This window comes from Daphnia magna, linkage group LG2 (assembly GCF_020631705.1).
Source record: "Daphnia magna isolate NIES linkage group LG2, ASM2063170v1.1, whole genome shotgun sequence".
In the NCBI taxonomy this organism is placed as follows: Eukaryota; Metazoa; Arthropoda; class Branchiopoda; order Diplostraca; family Daphniidae; genus Daphnia; species Daphnia magna.
The window spans coordinates 13,805,845-13,826,279 of NC_059183.1; the positions used below are offsets into that span (position 1 = coordinate 13,805,845).

Here is a 20,435-nt window from a genome sequence, read left to right on the forward strand (position 1 = left end):
TTCGATTATGCCGTCTGATTTTTGGAGAATTTCAAGAGATGTCATTTTTGGCCGATTTTGACAAAAGTGGAAAGGCTATACCCTTCCCACTTTTTCATTTTTGGCCAAATTTCAAATTTGGCTTAAAATACATGATTTAGATTCAGAATTGAATGAAAATCACGGAAATCAGGTTTATTTTTCTATTGGTCTTATAGTTTTTCATTTACATGTTAAAAACCATAAATGAAGTTGGTGCGCTAACAGAACTGTTTTCGTTAATTTTTTTAACGGCTAGTCTAAAGAGAAAACCAATGACTAAATCGAAATCAGCGTTCAATTTCGATTATGCCGTCTGATTTTTGGAGAATTTCAAGAGATGTCATTTTTGGCCGATTTTGACAAAAGTGGAAAGGCTATACCCTTCCCACTTTTTCATTTTTGGCCAAATTTCAAATTTGGCTTAAAATACATGATTTAGATTCAGAATTGAATGAAAATCACGGAAATCAGGTTTATTTTTCTATTGGTCTTATAGTTTTTCATTTACATGTTAAAAACCATAAATGAAGTTGGTGCGCTAACAGAACTGTTTTCGTTAATTTTTTTAACGGCTAGTCTAAAGAGAAAACCAATGACTAAATCGAAATCAGCGTTCAATTTCGATTATGCCGTCTGATTTTTGGAGAATTTCAAGAGATGTCATTTTTGGCCGATTTTGACAAAAGTGGAAAGGCTATACCCTTCCCACTTTTTCATTTTTTGATTTAATTGACCAAATTTAAATTTTTAAAATACATGATTTAGATTCAGAATTGAATGAAAATCACGGAAATCAGGTTTATTTTTCTATTGGTCTTATAGTTTTTCATTTACATGTTAAAAACCATAAATGAAGTTGGTGCGCTAACAGAACTGTTTTCGTTAATTTTTTTAACGGCTAGTCTAAAGAGAAAACCAATGACTAAATCGAAATCAGCGTTCAATTTCGATTATGCCGTCTGATTTTTGGAGAATTTCAAGAGATGTCATTTTTGGCCGATTTTGACAAAAGTGGAAAGGCTATACCCTTCCCACTTTTTTCATTTTTGGCCAAATTTCAAATTTGGCTTAAAATACATGATTTAGATTCAGAATTGAATGAAAATCACGGAAATCAGGTTTATTTTTCTATTGGTCTTATAGTTTTTCATTTACATGTTAAAAACCATAAATGAAGTTGGTGCGCTAACAGAACTGTTTTCGTTAATTTTTTAACGGCTAGTCTAAAGAGAAAACCAATGACTAAATCGAAATCAGCGTTCAATTTCGATTATGCCGTCTGATTTTTGGAGAATTTCAAGAGATGTCATTTTTGGCCGATTTTGACAAAAGTGGAAAGGCTATACCCTTCCCACTTTTTCATTTTTGGCCAAATTTCAAATTTGGCTTAAAATACATGATTTAGATTCAGAATTGAATGAAAATCACGGAAATCAGGTTTATTTTTCTATTGGTCTTATAGTTTTTCATTTACATGTTAAAAACCATAAATGAAGTTGGTGCGCTAACAGAACTGTTTTCGTTAATTTTTTTTAACGGCTAGTCTAAAGAGAAAACCAATGACTAAATCGAAATCAGCGTTCAATTTCGATTATGCCGTCTGATTTTTGGAGAATTTCAAGAGATGTCATTTTTGGCCGATTTTGACAAAAGTGGAAAGGCTATACCCTTCCCACTTTTTCATTTTTGGCCAAATTTCAAATTTGCTTAAAATACATGATTTAGATTCAGAATTGAATGAAAATCACGGAAATCAGGTTTATTTTTCTATTGGTCTTATAGTTTTTCATTTACATGTTAAAAACCATAAATGAAGTTGGTGCGCTAACAGAACTGTTTTCGTTAATTTTTTTAACGGCTAGTCTAAAGAGAAAACCAATGACTAAATCGAAATCAGCGTTCAATTTCGATTATGCCGTCTGATTTTTGGAGAATTTCAAGAGATGTCATTTTTGGCCGATTTTGACAAAAGTGGAAAGGCTATACCCTTCCCACTTTTTCATTTTTGGCCAAATTTCAAATTTGGCTTAAAATACATGATTTAGATTCAGAATTGAATGAAAATCACGGAAATCAGGTTTATTTTTCTATTGGTCTTATAGTTTTTCATTTACATGTGTAAAAACCATAAATGAAGTTGGTGCGCTAACAGAACTGTTTTCGTTAATTTTTTTAACGGCTAGTCTAAAGAGAAAACCAATGACTAAATCGAAATCAGCGTTCAATTTCGATTATGCCGTCTGATTTTTGGAGAATTTCAAGAGATGTCATTTTTGGCCGATTTTGACAAAAGTGGAAAGGCTATACCCTTCCCCACTTTTTCATTTTTGGCCAAATTTCAAATTTGGCTTAAAATACATGATTTAGATTCAGAATTGAATGAAAATCACGGAAATCAGGTTTATTTTTCTATTGGTCTTATAGTTTTTCATTTACATGTTAAAAACCATAAATGAAGTTGGTGCGCTAACAGAACTGTTTTCGTTAATTTTTTTAACGGCTAGTCTAAAGAGAAAACCAATGACTAAATCGAAATCAGCGTTCAATTTCGATTATGCCGTCTGATTTTTGGAGAATTTCAAGAGATGTCATTTTTGGCCGATTTTGACAAAAGTGGAAAGGCTATACCCTTCCCACTTTTTCATTTTTGGCCAAATTTCAAATTTGGCTTAAAATACATGATTTAGATTCAGAATTGAATGAAAATCACGGAAATCAGGTTTATTTTTCTATTGGTCTTATAGTTTTTCATTTACATGTTAAAAACCATAAATGAAGTTGGTGCGCTAACAGAACTGTTTTCGTTAATTTTTTAAACGGCTAGTCTAAAGAGAAAACCAATGACTAAATCGAAATCAGCGTTCAATTTCGATTATGCCGTCTGATTTTTGGAGAATTTCAAGAGATGTCATTTTTGGCCGATTTTGACAAAAGTGGAAAGGCTATACCCTTCCCACTTTTTCATTTTTGGCCAAATTTCAAATTTGGCTTTAAAATACATGATTTAGATTCAGAATTGAATGAAAATCACGGAAATCAGGTTTATTTTTCTATTGGTCTTATAGTTTTTCATTTACATGTTAAAAACCATAAATGAAGTTGGTGCGCTAACAGAACTGTTTTCGTTAATTTTTTAAACGGCTAGTCTAAAGAGAAAACCAATGACTAAATCGAAATCAGCGTTCAATTTCGATTATGCCGTCTGATTTTTGGAGAATTTCAAGAGATGTCATTTTTGGCCGATTTTGATAAAAGTGGAAAGGCTATACCCTTCCCACTTTTTCATTTTTGGCCAAATTTCAAATTTGGCTTAAAATACATGATTTAGATTCAGAATTGAATGAAAATCACGGAAATCAGGTTTATTTTTCTATTGGTCTTATAGTTTTTCATTTACATGTTAAAAACCATAAATGAAGTTGGTGCGCTAACAGAACTGTTTTCGTTAATTTTTTTAACGGCTAGTCTAAAGAGAAAACCAATGACTAAATCGAAATCAGCGTTCAATTTCGATTATGCCGTCTGATTTTTGGAGAATTTCAAGAGATGTCATTTTTGGCCGATTTTGATAAAAAGTGGAAAGGCTATACCCTTCCCACTTTTTCATTTTTGGCCAAATTTCAAATTTTTTGGCTTAAAATACATGATTTAGATTCAGAATTGAATGAAAATCACGGAAATCAGGTTTATTTTTCTATTGGTCTTATAGTTTTTCATTTACATGTTAAAAACCATAAATGAAGTTGGTGCGCTAACAGAACTGTTTTCGTTAATTTTTTTTTAAACGGCTAGTCTAAAGAGAAAACCAATGACTAAATCGAAATCAGCGTTCAATTTCGATTATGCCGTCTGATTTTTGGAGAATTTCAAGAGATGTCATTTTTGGCCGATTTGATGCAAAAGTGGAAAGGCTATACCCTTCCCACTTTTTCATTTTTGGCCAAATTTCAAATTTGGCTTAAAATACATGATTTAGATTCAGAATTGAATGAAAATCACGGAAATCAGGTTTATTTTTCTATTGGTCTTATAGTTTTTCATTTACATGTTAAAAACCATAAATGAAGTTGGTGCGCTAACAGAACTGTTTTCGTTAATTTTTTAAACGGCTAGTCTAAAGAGAAAACCAATGACTAAATCGAAATCAGCGTTCAATTTCGATTATGCCGTCTGATTTTTGGAGAATTTCAAGAGATGTCATTTTTGGCCGATTTTGATAAAAGTGGAAAGGCTATACCCTTCCCACTTTTTCATTTTTGGCCAAATTTCAAATTTGGCTTTTAAAATACATGATTTAGATTCAGAATTGAATGAAAATCACGGAAATCAGGTTTATTTTTCTATTGGTCTTATAGTTTTTCATTTACATGTTAAAAACCATAAATGAAGTTGGTGCGCTAACAGAACTGTTTTCGTTAATTTTTTTTAACGGCTAGTCTAAAGAGAAAACCAATGACTAAATCGAAATCAGCGTTCAATTTCGATTATGCCGTCTGATTTTTGGAGAATTTCAAGAGATGTCATTTTTGGCCGATTTTGACAAAAGTGGAAAGGCTATACCCTTCCCACTTTTTCATTTTTGGCCAAATTTCAAATTTGGCTTAAAATACATGATTTAGATTCAGAATTGAATGAAAATCACGGAAATCAGGTTTATTTTTCTATTGGTCTTATAGTTTTTCATTTACATGTTAAAAACCATAAATGAAGTTGGTGCGCTAACAGAACTGTTTTCGTTAATTTTTTAAACGGCTAGTCTAAAGAGAAAACCAATGACTAAATCGAAATCAGCGTTCAATTTCGATTATGCCGTCTGATTTTTGGAGAATTTCAAGAGATGTCATTTTTGGCCGATTTTGATAAAAAGTGGAAAGGCTATACCCTTCCCACTTTTTCATTTTTGGCCAAATTTCAAATTTGGTTTAAAAATACATGATTTAGATTCAGAATTGAATGAAAATCACGGAAATCAGGTTTATTTTTCTATTGGTCTTATAGTTTTTCATTTACATGTTAAAAACCATAAATGAAGTTGGTGCGCTAACAGAACTGTTTTCGTTAATTTTTTTAACGGCTAGTCTAAAGAGAAAACCCAATGACTAAATCGAAATCAGCGTTCAATTTCGATTATGCCGTCTGATTTTTGGAGAATTTCAAGAGATGTCATTTTTGGCCGATTTTGACAAAAGTGGAAAGGCTATACCCTTCCCACTTTTTTCATTTTTGGCCAAATTTCAAATTTGGCTTAAAATACATGATTTAGATTCAGAATTGAATGAAAATCACGGAAATCAGGTTTATTTTTCTATTGGTCTTATAGTTTTTCATTTACATGTTAAAAACCATAAATGAAGTTGGTGCGCTAACAGAACTGTTTTCGTTAATTTTTTTAACGGCTAGTCTAAAGAGAAAACCAATGACTAAATCGAAATCAGCGTTCAATTTCGATTATGCCGTCTGATTTTTGGAGAATTTCAAGAGATGTCATTTTTGGCCGATTTTGACAAAAGTGGAAAGGCTATACCCTTCCCACTTTTTCATTTTTGGCCAAATTTCAAATTTGGCTTAAAATACATGATTTAGATTCAGAATTGAATGAAAATCACGGAAATCAGGTTTATTTTTCTATTGGTCTTATAGTTTTTCATTTACATGTTAAAAACCATAAATGAAGTTGGTGCGCTAACAGAACTGTTTTCGTTAATTTTTTAAACGGCTAGTCTAAAGAGAAAACCAATGACTAAATCGAAATCAGCGTTCAATTTCGATTATGCCGTCTGATTTTTGGAGAATTTCAAGAGATGTCATTTTTGGCCGATTTTGACAAAAGTGGAAAGGCTATACCCTTCCCACTTTTTCATTTTTGGCCAAATTTCAAATTTGGCTTAAAATACATGATTTAGATTCAGAATTGAATGAAAATCACGGAAATCAGGTTTATTTTTCTATTGGTCTTATAGTTTTTCATTTACATGTTAAAAACCATAAATGAAGTTGGTGCGCTAACAGAACTGTTTTCGTTAATTTTTTTAACGGCTAGTCTAAAGAGAAAACCAATGACTAAATCGAAATCAGCGTTCAATTTCGATTATGCCGTCTGATTTTTGGAGAATTTCAAGAGATGTCATTTTTGGCCGATTTTGACAAAAGTGGAAAGGCTATACCCTTCCCACTTTTTCATTTTTGGCCAAATTTCAAATTTGGCTTAAAATACATGATTTAGATTCAGAATTGAATGAAAATCACGGAAATCAGGTTTATTTTTCTATTGGTCTTATAGTTTTTCATTTACATGTTAAAAACCATAAATGAAGTTGGTGCGCTAACAGAACTGTTTTCGTTAATTTTTTTAACGGCTAGTCTAAAGAGAAAACCAATGACTAAATCGAAATCAGCGTTCAATTTCGATTATGCCGTCTGATTTTTGGAGAATTTCAAGAGATGTCATTTTTGGCCGATTTTGACAAAAGTGGAAAGGCTATACCCTTCCCACTTTTTCATTTTTGGCCAAATTTCAAATTTGTTTAAAATACATGATTTAGATTCAGAATTGAATGAAAATCACGGAAATCAGGTTTATTTTTCTATTGGTCTTATAGTTTTTCATTTACATGTTAAAAACCATAAATGAAGTTGGTGCGCTAACAGAACTGTTTTCGTTAATTTTTTAAACGGCTAGTCTAAAGAGAAAACTAATGACTAAATCGAAATCAGCGTTCAATTTCGATTATGCCGTCTGATTTTTGGAGAATTTCAAGAGATGTCATTTTTGGCCGATTTTGATAAAAGTGGAAAGGCTATACCCTTCCCACTTTTTCATTTTTGGCCAAATTTCAAATTTGGCTTAAAATACATGATTTAGATTCAGAATTGAATGAAAATCACGGAAATCAGGTTTATTTTTCTATTGGTCTTATAGTTTTTCATTTACATGTTAAAAACCATAAATGAAGTTGGTGCGCTAACAGAACTGTTTTCGTTAATTTTTTAAACGGCTAGTCTAAAGAGAAAACCAATGACTAAATCGAAATCAGCGTTCAATTTCGATTATGCCGTCTGATTTTTGGAGAATTTCAAGAGATGTCATTTTTGGCCGATTTTGACAAAAGTGGAAAGGCTATACCCTTCCCACTTTTTCATTTTTGGCCAAATTTCAAATTTGGCTTTTAAAATACATGATTTAGATTCAGAATTGAATGAAAATCACGGAAATCAGGTTTATTTTTCTATTGGTCTTATAGTTTTTCATTTACATGTTAAAAACCATAAATGAAGTTGGTGCGCTAACAGAACTGTTTTCGTTAATTTTTTTAACGGCTAGTCTAAAGAGAAAACCAATGACTAAATCGAAATCAGCGTTCAATTTCGATTATGCCGTCTGATTTTTGGAGAATTTCAAGAGATGTCATTTTTGGCCGATTTTGATAAAAGTGGAAAGGCTATACCCTTCCCACTTTTTCATTTTTGGCCAAATTTCAAATTTGGCTTAAAATACATGATTTAGATTCAGAATTGAATGAAAATCACGGAAATCAGGTTTATTTTTCTATTGGTCTTATAGTTTTTCATTTACATGTTAAAAACCATAAATGAAGTTGGTGCGCTAACAGAACTGTTTTCGTTAATTTTTTTAACGGCTAGTCTAAAGAGAAAAACCAATGACTAAATCGAAATCAGCGTTCAATTTCGATTATGCCGTCTGATTTTTGGAGAATTTCAAGAGATGTCATTTTTGGCCGATTTTGATAAAAGTGGAAAGGCTATACCCTTCCCACTTTTTCATTTTTGGCCAAATTTCAAATTTGGCTTAAAATACATGATTTAGATTCAGAATTGAATGAAAATCACGGAAATCAGGTTTATTTTTCTATTGGTCTTATAGTTTTTCATTTACATGTTAAAAACCATAAATGAAGTTGGTGCGCTAACAGAACTGTTTTCGTTAATTTTTTTAACGGCTAGTCTAAAGAGAAAACCAATGACTAAATCGAAATCAGCGTTCAATTTCGATTATGCCGTCTGATTTTTGGAGAATTTCAAGAGATGTCATTTTTGGCCGATTTTGATCAAAAGTGGAAAGGCTATACCCTTCCCACTTTTTCATTTTTGGCCAAATTTCAAATTTGGCTTAAAATACATGATTTAGATTCAGAATTGAATGAAAATCACGGAAATCAGGTTTATTTTTCTATTGGTCTTATAGTTTTTCATTTACATGTTAAAAACCATAAATGAAGTTGGTGCGCTAACAGAACTGTTTTCGTTAATTTTTTTAACGGCTAGTCTAAAGAGAAAACCAATGACTAAATCGAAATCAGCGTTCAATTTCGATTATGCCGTCTGATTTTTGGAGAATTTCAAGAGATGTCATTTTTGGCCGATTTTTGACAAAAGTGGAAAGGCTATACCCTTCCCACTTTTTTCATTTTTGGCCAAATTTCAAATTTGGTTTAAAATACATGATTTAGATTCAGAATTGAATGAAAATCACGGAAATCAGGTTTATTTTTCTATTGGTCTTATAGTTTTTCATTTACATGTTAAAAACCATAAATGAAGTTGGTGCGCTAACAGAACTGTTTTCGTTAATTTTTTAAACGGCTAGTCTAAAGAGAAAACCAATGACTAAATCGAAATCAGCGTTCAATTTCGATTATGCCGTCTGATTTTTGGAGAATTTCAAGAGATGTCATTTTTGGCCGATTTTGATAAAAAGTGGAAAGGCTATACCCTTCCCACTTTTTCATTTTTGGCCAAATTTCAAATTTGCTTTAAAATACATGATTTAGATTCAGAATTGAATGAAAATCACGGAAATCAGGTTTATTTTTCTATTGGTCTTATAGTTTTTCATTTACATGTTAAAAACCATAAATGAAGTTGGTGCGCTAACAGAACTGTTTTCGTTAATTTTTTTAACGGCTAGTCTAAAGAGAAAACCAATGACTAAATCGAAATCAGCGTTCAATTTCGATTATGCCGTCTGATTTTTGGAGAATTTCAAGAGATGTCATTTTTGGCCGATTTTGACAAAAGTGGAAAGGCTATACCCTTCCCACTTTTTCATTTTTGGCCAAATTTCAAATTTGGCTTAAAATACATGATTTAGATTCAGAATTGAATGAAAATCACGGAAATCAGGTTTATTTTTCTATTGGTCTTATAGTTTTTCATTTACATGTTAAAAACCATAAATGAAGTTGGTGCGCTAACAGAACTGTTTTCGTTAATTTTTTAAACGGCTAGTCTAAAGAGAAAACCAATGACTAAATCGAAATCAGCGTTCAATTTCGATTATGCCGTCTGATTTTTGGAGAATTTCAAGAGATGTCATTTTTGGCCGATTTTGACAAAAGTGGAAAGGCTATACCCTTCCCACTTTTTTCATTTTTGGCCAAATTTCAAATTTGGCTTAAAAATACATGATTTAGATTCAGAATTGAATGAAAATCACGGAAATCAGGTTTATTTTTCTATTGGTCTTATAGTTTTTCATTTACATGTTAAAAACCATAAATGAAGTTGGTGCGCTAACAGAACTGTTTTCGTTAATTTTTTTAAACGGCTAGTCTAAAGAGAAAACTAATGACTAAATCGAAATCAGCGTTCAATTTCGATTATGCCGTCTGATTTTTGGAGAATTTCAAGAGATGTCATTTTTGGCCGATTTTGACAAAAGTGGAAAGGCTATACCCTTCCCACTTTTTCATTTTTGGCCAAATTTCAAATTTGGCTTAAAATACATGATTTAGATTCAGAATTGAATGAAAATCACGGAAATCAGGTTTATTTTTCTATTGGTCTTATAGTTTTTCATTTACATGTTAAAAACCATAAATGAAGTTGGTGCGCTAACAGAACTGTTTTCGTTAATTTTTTAAACGGCTAGTCTAAAGAGAAAACTAATGACTAAATCGAAATCAGCGTTCAATTTCGATTATGCCGTCTGATTTTTGGAGAATTTCAAGAGATGTCATTTTTGGCCGATTTTGATAAAAGTGGAAAGGCTATACCCTTCCCACTTTTTCATTTTTGGCCAAATTTCAAATTTGGCTTTAAAATACATGATTTAGATTCAGAATTGAATGAAAATCACGGAAATCAGGTTTATTTTTCTATTGGTCTTATAGTTTTTCATTTACATGTTAAAAACCATAAATGAAGTTGGTGCGCTAACAGAACTGTTTTCGTTAATTTTTTAAACGGCTAGTCTAAAGAGAAAACCAATGACTAAATCGAAATCAGCGTTCAATTTCGATTATGCCGTCTGATTTTTGGAGAATTTCAAGAGATGTCATTTTTGGCCGATTTTGACAAAAGTGGAAAGGCTATACCCTTCCCACTTTTTTCATTTTTGGCCAAATTTCAAATTTGGCTTAAAATACATGATTTAGATTCAGAATTGAATGAAAATCACGGAAATCAGGTTTATTTTTCTATTGGTCTTATAGTTTTTCATTTACATGTTAAAAACCATAAATGAAGTTGGTGCGCTAACAGAACTGTTTTCGTTAATTTTTTTAACGGCTAGTCTAAAGAGAAAACCAATGACTAAATCGAAATCAGCGTTCAATTTCGATTATGCCGTCTGATTTTTGGAGAATTTCAAGAGATGTCATTTTTGGCCGATTTTGACTAAAAAGTGGAAAGGCTATACCCTTCCCACTTTTTTCATTTTTGGCCAAATTTCAAATTTGGCTTAAAATACATGATTTAGATTCAGAATTGAATGAAAATCACGGAAATCAGGTTTATTTTTCTATTGGTCTTATAGTTTTTCATTTACATGTTAAAAACCATAAATGAAGTTGGTGCGCTAACAGAACTGTTTTCGTTAATTTTTTAAACGGCTAGTCTAAAGAGAAAACCAATGACTAAATCGAAATCAGCGTTCAATTTCGATTATGCCGTCTGATTTTTGGAGAATTTCAAGAGATGTCATTTTTGGCCGATTTTGATAAAAGTGGAAAGGCTATACCCTTCCCACTTTTTCATTTTTGGCCAAATTTCAAATTTGGCTTAAAATACATGATTTAGATTCAGAATTGAATGAAAATCACGGAAATCAGGTTTATTTTTCTATTGGTCTTATAGTTTTTCATTTACATGTTAAAAACCATAAATGAAGTTGGTGCGCTAACAGAACTGTTTTCGTTAATTTTTTTAACGGCTAGTCTAAAGAGAAAACCAATGACTAAATCGAAATCAGCGTTCAATTTCGATTATGCCGTCTGATTTTTGGAGAATTTCAAGAGATGTCATTTTTGGCCGATTTTGTACAAAAGTGGAAAGGCTATACCCTTCCCACTTTTTTCATTTTTGGCCAAATTTCAAATTTGGCTTAAAATACATGATTTAGATTCAGAATTGAATGAAAATCACGGAAATCAGGTTTATTTTTCTATTGGTCTTATAGTTTTTCATTTACATGTTAAAAACCATAAATGAAGTTGGTGCGCTAACAGAACTGTTTTCGTTAATTTTTTTAACGGCTAGTCTAAAGAGAAAACCAATGACTAAATCGAAATCAGCGTTCAATTTCGATTATGCCGTCTGATTTTTGGAGAATTTCAAGAGATGTCATTTTTGGCCGATTTTGACAAAAGTGGAAAGGCTATACCCTTCCCACTTTTTCATTTTTGGCCAAATTTCAAATTTGGCTTAAAATACATGATTTAGATTCAGAATTGAATGAAAATCACGGAAATCAGGTTTATTTTTCTATTGGTCTTATAGTTTTTCATTTACATGTTAAAAACCATAAATGAAGTTGGTGCGCTAACAGAACTGTTTTCGTTAATTTTTTAACGGCTAGTCTAAAGAGAAAACCAATGACTAAATCGAAATCAGCGTTCAATTTCGATTATGCCGTCTGATTTTTGGAGAATTTCAAGAGATGTCATTTTTGGCCGATTTTGACAAAAGTGGAAAGGCTATACCCTTCCCACTTTTTCATTTTTGGCCAAATTTCAAATTTGGCTTAAAATACATGATTTAGATTCAGAATTGAATGAAAATCACGGAAATCAGGTTTATTTTTCTATTGGTCTTATAGTTTTTCATTTACATGTTAAAAACCATAAATGAAGTTGGTGCGCTAACAGAACTGTTTTCGTTAATTTTTTTAACGGCTAGTCTAAAGAGAAAACCAATGACTAAATCGAAATCAGCGTTCAATTTCGATTATGCCGTCTGATTTTTGGAGAATTTCAAGAGATGTCATTTTTGGCCGATTTTGACAAAAGTGGAAAGGCTATACCCTTCCCACTTTTTTCATTTTTGTGGCCAAATTTCAAATTTGGTTTAAAATACATGATTTAGATTCAGAATTGAATGAAAATCACGGAAATCAGGTTTATTTTTCTATTGGTCTTATAGTTTTTCATTTACATGTTAAAAACCATAAATGAAGTTGGTGCGCTAACAGAACTGTTTTCGTTAATTTTTTTTAACGGCTAGTCTAAAGAGAAAACCAATGACTAAATCGAAATCAGCGTTCAATTTCGATTATGCCGTCTGATTTTTGGAGAATTTCAAGAGATGTCATTTTTGGCCGATTTTGACAAAAGTGGAAAGGCTATACCCTTCCCACTTTTTCATTTTTGGCCAAATTTCAAATTTGGCTTAAAATACATGATTTAGATTCAGAATTGAATGAAAATCACGGAAATCAGGTTTATTTTTCTATTGGTCTTATAGTTTTTCATTTACATGTTAAAAACCATAAATGAAGTTGGTGCGCTAACAGAACTGTTTTCGTTAATTTTTTTAACGGCTAGTCTAAAGAGAAAACCAATGACTAAATCGAAATCAGCGTTCAATTTCGATTATGCCGTCTGATTTTTGGAGAATTTCAAGAGATGTCATTTTTGGCCGATTTTTGATTTAAAAGTGGAAAGGCTATACCCTTCCCACTTTTTCATTTTTGGCCAAATTTCAAATTTGGCTTAAAATACATGATTTAGATTCAGAATTGAATGAAAATCACGGAAATCAGGTTTATTTTTCTATTGGTCTTATAGTTTTTCATTTACATGTTAAAAACCATAAATGAAGTTGGTGCGCTAACAGAACTGTTTTCGTTAATTTTTTTAACGGCTAGTCTAAAGAGAAAACCAATGACTAAATCGAAATCAGCGTTCAATTTCGATTATGCCGTCTGATTTTTGGAGAATTTCAAGAGATGTCATTTTTGGCCGATTTTGACAAAAGTGGAAAGGCTATACCCTTCCCACTTTTTCATTTTTGGCCAAATTTCAAATTTGGCTTAAAATACATGATTTAGATTCAGAATTGAATGAAAATCACGGAAATCAGGTTTATTTTTCTATTGGTCTTATAGTTTTTCATTTACATGTTAAAAACCATAAATGAAGTTGGTGCGCTAACAGAACTGTTTTCGTTAATTTTTTTAACGGCTAGTCTAAAGAGAAAACCAATGACTAAATCGAAATCAGCGTTCAATTTCGATTATGCCGTCTGATTTTTGGAGAATTTCAAGAGATGTCATTTTTGGCCGATTTTGACAAAAGTGGAAAGGCTATACCCTTCCCACTTTTTCATTTTTGGCCAAATTTCAAATTTGGCTTAAAATACATGATTTAGATTCAGAATTGAATGAAAATCACGGAAATCAGGTTTATTTTTCTATTGGTCTTATAGTTTTTCATTTACATGTTAAAAACCATAAATGAAGTTGGTGCGCTAACAGAACTGTTTTCGTTAATTTTTTTAACGGCTAGTCTAAAGAGAAAACCAATGACTAAATCGAAATCAGCGTTCAATTTCGATTATGCCGTCTGATTTTTGGAGAATTTCAAGAGATGTCATTTTTGGCCGATTTTGACAAAAGTGGAAAGGCTATACCCTTCCCACTTTTTCATTTTTGGCCAAATTTCAAATTTGGCTTAAAATACATGATTTAGATTCAGAATTGAATGAAAATCACGGAAATCAGGTTTATTTTTCTATTGGTCTTATAGTTTTTCATTTACATGTTAAAAACCATAAATGAAGTTGGTGCGCTAACAGAACTGTTTTCGTTAATTTTTTTAACGGCTAGTCTAAAGAGAAAACCAATGACTAAATCGAAATCAGCGTTCAATTTCGATTATGCCGTCTGATTTTTGGAGAATTTCAAGAGATGTCATTTTTGGCCGATTTTGACAAAAGTGGAAAGGGCTATACCCTTCCCACTTTTTTCATTTTTGGCCAAATTTCAAATTTGGCTTAAAATACATGATTTAGATTCAGAATTGAATGAAAATCACGGAAATCAGGTTTATTTTTCTATTGGTCTTATAGTTTTTCATTTACATGTTAAAAACCATAAATGAAGTTGGTGCGCTAACAGAACTGTTTTCGTTAATTTTTTTAACGGCTAGTCTAAAGAGAAAACCAATGACTAAATCGAAATCAGCGTTCAATTTCGATTATGCCGTCTGATTTTTGGAGAATTTCAAGAGATGTCATTTTTGGCCGATTTTGACAAAAGTGGAAAGGCTATACCCTTCCCACTTTTTCATTTTTGGCCAAATTTCAAATTTGGCTTAAAATACATGATTTAGATTCAGAATTGAATGAAAATCACGGAAATCAGGTTTATTTTTCTATTGGTCTTATAGTTTTTCATTTACATGTTAAAAACCATAAATGAAGTTGGTGCGCTAACAGAACTGTTTTCGTTAATTTTTTTAACGGCTAGTCTAAAGAGAAAACCAATGACTAAATCGAAATCAGCGTTCAATTTCGATTATGCCGTCTGATTTTTGGAGAATTTCAAGAGATGTCATTTTTGGCCGATTTTGACAAAAGTGGAAAGGCTATACCCTTCCCACTTTTTCATTTTTGGCCAAATTTCAAATTTTTGGTTAAAATACATGATTTAGATTCAGAATTGAATGAAAATCACGGAAATCAGGTTTATTTTTCTATTGGTCTTATAGTTTTTCATTTACATGTTAAAAACCATAAATGAAGTTGGTGCGCTAACAGAACTGTTTTCGTTAATTTTTTTAACGGCTAGTCTAAAGAGAAAACCAATGACTAAATCGAAATCAGCGTTCAATTTCGATTATGCCGTCTGATTTTTGGAGAATTTCAAGAGATGTCATTTTTGGCCGATTTTGACAAAAGTGGAAAGGCTATACCCTTCCCACTTTTTCATTTTTGGCCAAATTTCAAATTTGGCTTAAAATACATGATTTAGATTCAGAATTGAATGAAAATCACGGAAATCAGGTTTATTTTTCTATTGGTCTTATAGTTTTTCATTTACATGTTAAAAACCATAAATGAAGTTGGTGCGCTAACAGAACTGTTTTCGTTAATTTTTTAACGGCTAGTCTAAAGAGAAAACCAATGACTAAATCGAAATCAGCGTTCAATTTCGATTATGCCGTCTGATTTTTGGAGAATTTCAAGAGATGTCATTTTTGGCCGATTTTGACAAAAGTGGAAAGGCTATACCCTTCCCACTTTTTCATTTTTGGCCAAATTTCAAATTTGGCTTAAAATACATGATTTAGATTCAGAATTGAATGAAAATCACGGAAATCAGGTTTATTTTTCTATTGGTCTTATAGTTTTTCATTTACATGTTAAAAACCATAAATGAAGTTGGTGCGCTAACAGAACTGTTTTCGTTAATTTTTTTAGCGGCTAGTCTAAAGAGAAAACCAATGACTAAATCGAAATCAGCGTTCAATTTCGATTATGCCGTCTGATTTTTGGAGAATTTCAAGAGATGTCATTTTTTGCCCGATTTTGACAAAAGTGGAAAGGCTATACCCTTCCCACTTTTTCATTTTTGGCCAAATTTCAAATTTGGCTTAAAATACATGATTTAGATTCAGAATTGAATGAAAATCACGGAAATCAGGTTTATTTTTCTATTGGTCTTATAGTTTTTCATTTACATGTTAAAAACCATAAATGAAGTTGGTGCGCTAACAGAACTGTTTTCGTTAATTTTTTAAACGGCTAGTCTAAAGAGAAAACCAATGACTAAATCGAAATCAGCGTTCAATTTCGATTATGCCGTCTGATTTTTGGAGAATTTCAAGAGATGTCATTTTTGGCCGATTTTGACAAAAGTGGAAAGGCGGGATGAAGGCGTTGATGATCAGCGCACGCCTCATAGGACATGTATACGGAGTCTGTTTTGCCGGAAGAGCAAACGGTTTCCGAGATATTATGGCGATTTGGCGACCAGGCCGTACCCTATCGGGAACTTCCTGAACGGAATGAGGGCCTTTAGTAAAATAACTCAAAAACTAAAGGTAGGGGCCCTAAGCCCCTAACCCCGTACGCTTCCAGACATTTCTCCTTCATGCGAAGCTAGGAGGTGAGGGCCCCTAACATTCGATTTTGCTTCTTTACTGCGATTTTAAGTTATAAAAACCAAATTTTGTTTTAAAAATGAAAAACTTACGTGCTTACGTTAAACCCTGGTTTATTAACGGTAAGCGCCTGCCCTCTCGGCCAAGGGAAACCAGCATACGACCACGATATAATAGGAAAGGTACACTCTCGCGCTATCCCAGTCTCTTGGAAGAAACGGCGGGTGTTCAGTAAAGGGTCCCAAGATTCCCCGCCAGGTTCGCTAGTATAGGAGGCCCCTCGCCTGTCGGGGGTATAGTAAAAATTGGGGTTTTTCGTTCGTTATCTATAAAATTACCAATCAATGTGTCCAAAAATTGATTTCATTTAAGCTTAATTTAATTCCCTATCCTTAAATACCTAATTCATCTAGATTAAGCAATTATTTATATGTTAAATTTGTGATTGAAATTCACAATTTTTTGAAATCTGCGCCTTTCGCAACATTGCCAATTTCATTATAATAAACACGTTTGTCTTCTCTCTAGTGCAGCAACTTTTACACCTTTGTTACACCTTTGTTAACAATGGATATATTTAATAAATATTGACGAATTCTATTTATAATGGATTCTGCACTACACTTTACTATACCCCCGAGAGGCGATGGGCCTCCTATACTAGCGAACCTGGCGGGGAATCTTGGGACCCTTTACTGAACACCCGCCGGTCTTGGGGATAGCCGAGAGTGTACCTTTCCTATTATATCGTGATACGACCTTCGAAGGAACTTTTGTCCTCTTCGTTCAGCGCGCCAAGCGGATGTGTTGGGTACAAACAAGAGGTATAGTATCCTGCACAAAAAGGTGAACACTGATTTATTTTGAAAAAGCCATCTGTGGGTAGAAAATATCAATAGTTTACTTTTTTAAGGAGAGGTAGGGCGGTTTTGGCGCAAAATCATTGTAAGAAGGGTTGGGTAATGTCAGTCCAGACACCTTTTTTTTTGCCCTAGGTATTAAATGTCTGGAAAAAGTGTAGAATGTATTATCTTTGAAGGTTTGAAGATTTGAAGGTTTTTGAAGCTTGTTCTAATGCTTGCAGAGTGTACGTTCTTGTTGTTGTTTGTTAACGATTGCAGTTAAACGAAAAATATGGATCCAATTATACTTAATGAGCGACATGTGGAGGATGACTACTATTACACATTAGGTTGTGATGATTCCTCCAGTGTAAGTTTCTGTCAAACATGTGCCTTTGTGTTCTTCCATTTATAATTTCTTCACATTCATTTAATAAATGAGTAGATTGACCAAATATTAACTGAATACAAACATAGAGTATTACGTTGTCATCCTGATAAGAATCAAGATGATAAGTCCACTGCTCAGTTTCAGAAACTCCAAGTAAATAAATTCTTCACATTAACCATGTAATATGATAGATACAGTTAACTTCTGGTCATTTTAACAGGAAGCTAAAGAAGTGCTCTGTGACCCAGAAAAGCGAAAAAATTATGACAGATGGAAAACAAGTGGACTAGCAATTTCATACAAGCAATGGATTGCCATAAAGGAACAATCTGCTGCTGTAAGTATCAATATGTGAAATATAAGGATCCCTTTCTATGTAGGTATAAAGTCAAATAGATTGAAGTAATAAAATTAACACACAGGTTTTCCATTGGGCCATTCCAAAACATGAAAAGAAAATGCTAGAGTCAAGCAGCAGCAAGTTAAAGATTATAAAACTGAAACAAAGTCAGCATTCCCCTAAAATTGGTTCTGAATATTGTACATACAATTCCATCCTAGAGAAGTTTAGGAACTACGAAATATGAAAAAAAAATCTTGGAACATGTGATTTGATTTACTGGCGTATTCAACATTAGCTCTTGCTTCTCCGTAACGTTAAATCAATGTAAAGCTTAATAAATATGACCGTACGAAGCGAGTACTTTTCGCACGATTTGGTTATGAAGTTGAATACTTGTTAAATGGGTTCCAATCGATATTACTTGTGTATTCTCAATCAGGCCCCGACATTTAAAGATGCACTTCGAGATTTCAAATGCTGATGCCCAATGAATCTCACCAAAGAAATACAATTCAAGTAGGTCAGTTTACTTGTTCAACAACCTAGCCAGCTCTACCGCCAAAGAAGTAAAATTAGGCGTAATTGTAAAGAGTTCGCATTGCCGACAGACAAATTAATCACCTACGGAATACTACTGGAACGGATCTTTATTTCCTAAGGTTCTGCCATAATTGCCAATGATTAAAGTTACACGAGAAACTTGCACAATGCGCAAGAGAAGCTAAAACATGTTTCTTGAATTAGGCTTCCAATTCCAGCGCCATACCAATTTTGTGACCTCCTTGGTTGAAGTTTTTCAGATCAACCATTGACGATAGGAGTAATGGTAACACCTGAATACGAAAACGAATAAGCTTCAAAATGATAAAGCTTTAATTGGCAACGTACCCTGGCGGAGTTTTTGCTGATAGCCAAGGCCAAGTTGGGAAGCGTTATTGATCTTGGCACGGACTGCACTGTCTTTGTCTAACTGGTACTTGCAACCAATACCGAATCGGGTGGCATTTGAGCCGGCGGTCCAGGCAAGTTGGACGCCTGTTTCAAGATTAGGATTAACCTTTTGGAATAGGGCTCCTCCGAATTCTTGTCCGTCGTTACTGTTCGAAATATATAAAATATAAGGATTATGATAACGATTTGCGAATTAAAGCAATAGGATGTACACGTTGGTGTGGAGGGCGAAATCTTTTGCCGCATAGGCGATAGAGAAATTATTGCGGGTCAGCTGGGACTTGGACATGTCGAATGACATTTGGTAGCCAGCTAGCCATCCCATGTAACCGCAAACGGCTGCACCATTGACTGTTGGTCCACCATTAAGGTCCACATCAGCATTCAAGGTGGCCGTGTCATGCTTGAATTCAGCTTTGACGACACCCGTTTTCTTGCTGCATAAGAAAAGAGTGAATAGATAAATTTAAAGAAATTTTTTTAAACATATTCTGTTAAGAAAATAATGCAGAACTAGAATACCCTGTTTGAGGAGCAAAGGTGGAATCGAAGGTTAGTTTTAATCCTTGGGCAATTTTATCCTGGATGGCAATTTCAGTTCCAAGGGTGTTGTCAGTGTTCCATTTCTCAGTGAAGGTCAAGCCTAAAAAATACTTTTTTTTATAAATTGGTGTTGCAGCAAAGATGCAAGCTTAGTTTGTGAACTATACCATATTCTGGAACCTTATACTTTGTCTCCAAATTTCCAACCACTTTGCCACTGTCAAGGTTCGAAGAACCACCGGTGGTGAATTCAACTCCATTGGAAGTCTTGGTTTTGCATTCAAGCTTTAGCAGGCTAAAATGATAGCCTTTGCCAAACACGTCGCGGGAAGATTTGCCAAGATCAGCATACACTGGAGGGGCCATGTTTAAGAGTAATGTACCTAGCAGACAACAATGAAAATTACTTATCGTTAAATGAAAAGAGAAAAAAGAAAAAAATATTATGTAGTGCTACGACTGACATCTTTGAATAAAACTTCCGATATCGTTATTATGAACATCTAAGCATAAAAGAATACTGCAGGGAAGTCAGCCATTTTTTTTCACGTTACGAACCGGTTACAACGAGTATAAAATGGTACTATCCTGGCATAACTATAGTCACAATTTTATTAACTGAAATCGGCCAAGCTATTTATACGTACATTTTTATGCTAGTCTACTATACTATGAAATAAAAAACGTTAAATACCTGGAGACTTCTTACGACGTAAAAACCAGCTACCTTAGTGTGGCTGTGTGTGTGTGGAAGTTTTTCTGCTGCCGAAGGAAGTTGCTCGAAACGAGACCGATTATTTTACCACAGACACGATCTCGATACTCCATGTATCGATACACATGACAGGCAACGCCTTTAAATGGATTGCGCAACTCAACATAGAAATCCTTCAAAGTGCTTACCGCATTTAAAGGAGTCTTGTGACAAGTTTTTTTTTTTTTACTTTAAGTTTTGAGTCGGGGGACAAGACTCTTCCAGATCGCTATAGAAAACATCATGTTAA

General features: G+C 33.2%; 2 protein-coding genes across 3 annotated transcripts; one reads left to right on the forward strand and one right to left on the reverse strand.

The window, feature by feature from the left end:
- The first annotated feature begins 17,288 nt into the window (after positions 1-17,288).
- LOC116916788 (J domain-containing protein) lies at positions 17,289-18,294 on the forward strand. Of its 2 annotated transcripts, XM_032922142.2 has the most exons (5): positions 17,289-17,400; positions 17,483-17,573; positions 17,649-17,747; positions 17,815-17,931; positions 18,017-18,294. In XM_032922142.2, exons 2-5 carry the CDS (start codon positions 17,496-17,498, stop codon positions 18,179-18,181), a joined length of 459 nt encoding a protein of 152 aa, XP_032778033.1. In that variant the 5' UTR covers positions 17,289-17,400; positions 17,483-17,495; the 3' UTR covers positions 18,182-18,294. The 2 variants fall into 2 exon arrangements, with proteins under 2 accessions (XP_032778033.1, XP_032778032.1); XM_032922141.2 differs by having other exon boundaries at positions 17,292-17,573.
- A 272-nt stretch (positions 18,295-18,566) lies between these two features.
- On the reverse strand, positions 18,567-20,283 carry LOC116916753 (voltage-dependent anion-selective channel protein 2). The gene is made up of 6 exons (XM_032922093.2): positions 20,126-20,283; positions 19,599-19,814; positions 19,411-19,531; positions 19,101-19,325; positions 18,826-19,034; positions 18,567-18,770 (listed from the first exon to the last, which is right to left on the reverse strand). The coding sequence occupies exons 2-6, from the start codon at positions 19,795-19,797 to the stop codon at positions 18,739-18,741; spliced, it is 786 nt and encodes a 261-aa protein (XP_032777984.2). The 5' UTR covers positions 19,798-19,814; positions 20,126-20,283; the 3' UTR covers positions 18,567-18,738.
- Between the last annotated feature and the right edge of the window lie 152 nt (positions 20,284-20,435).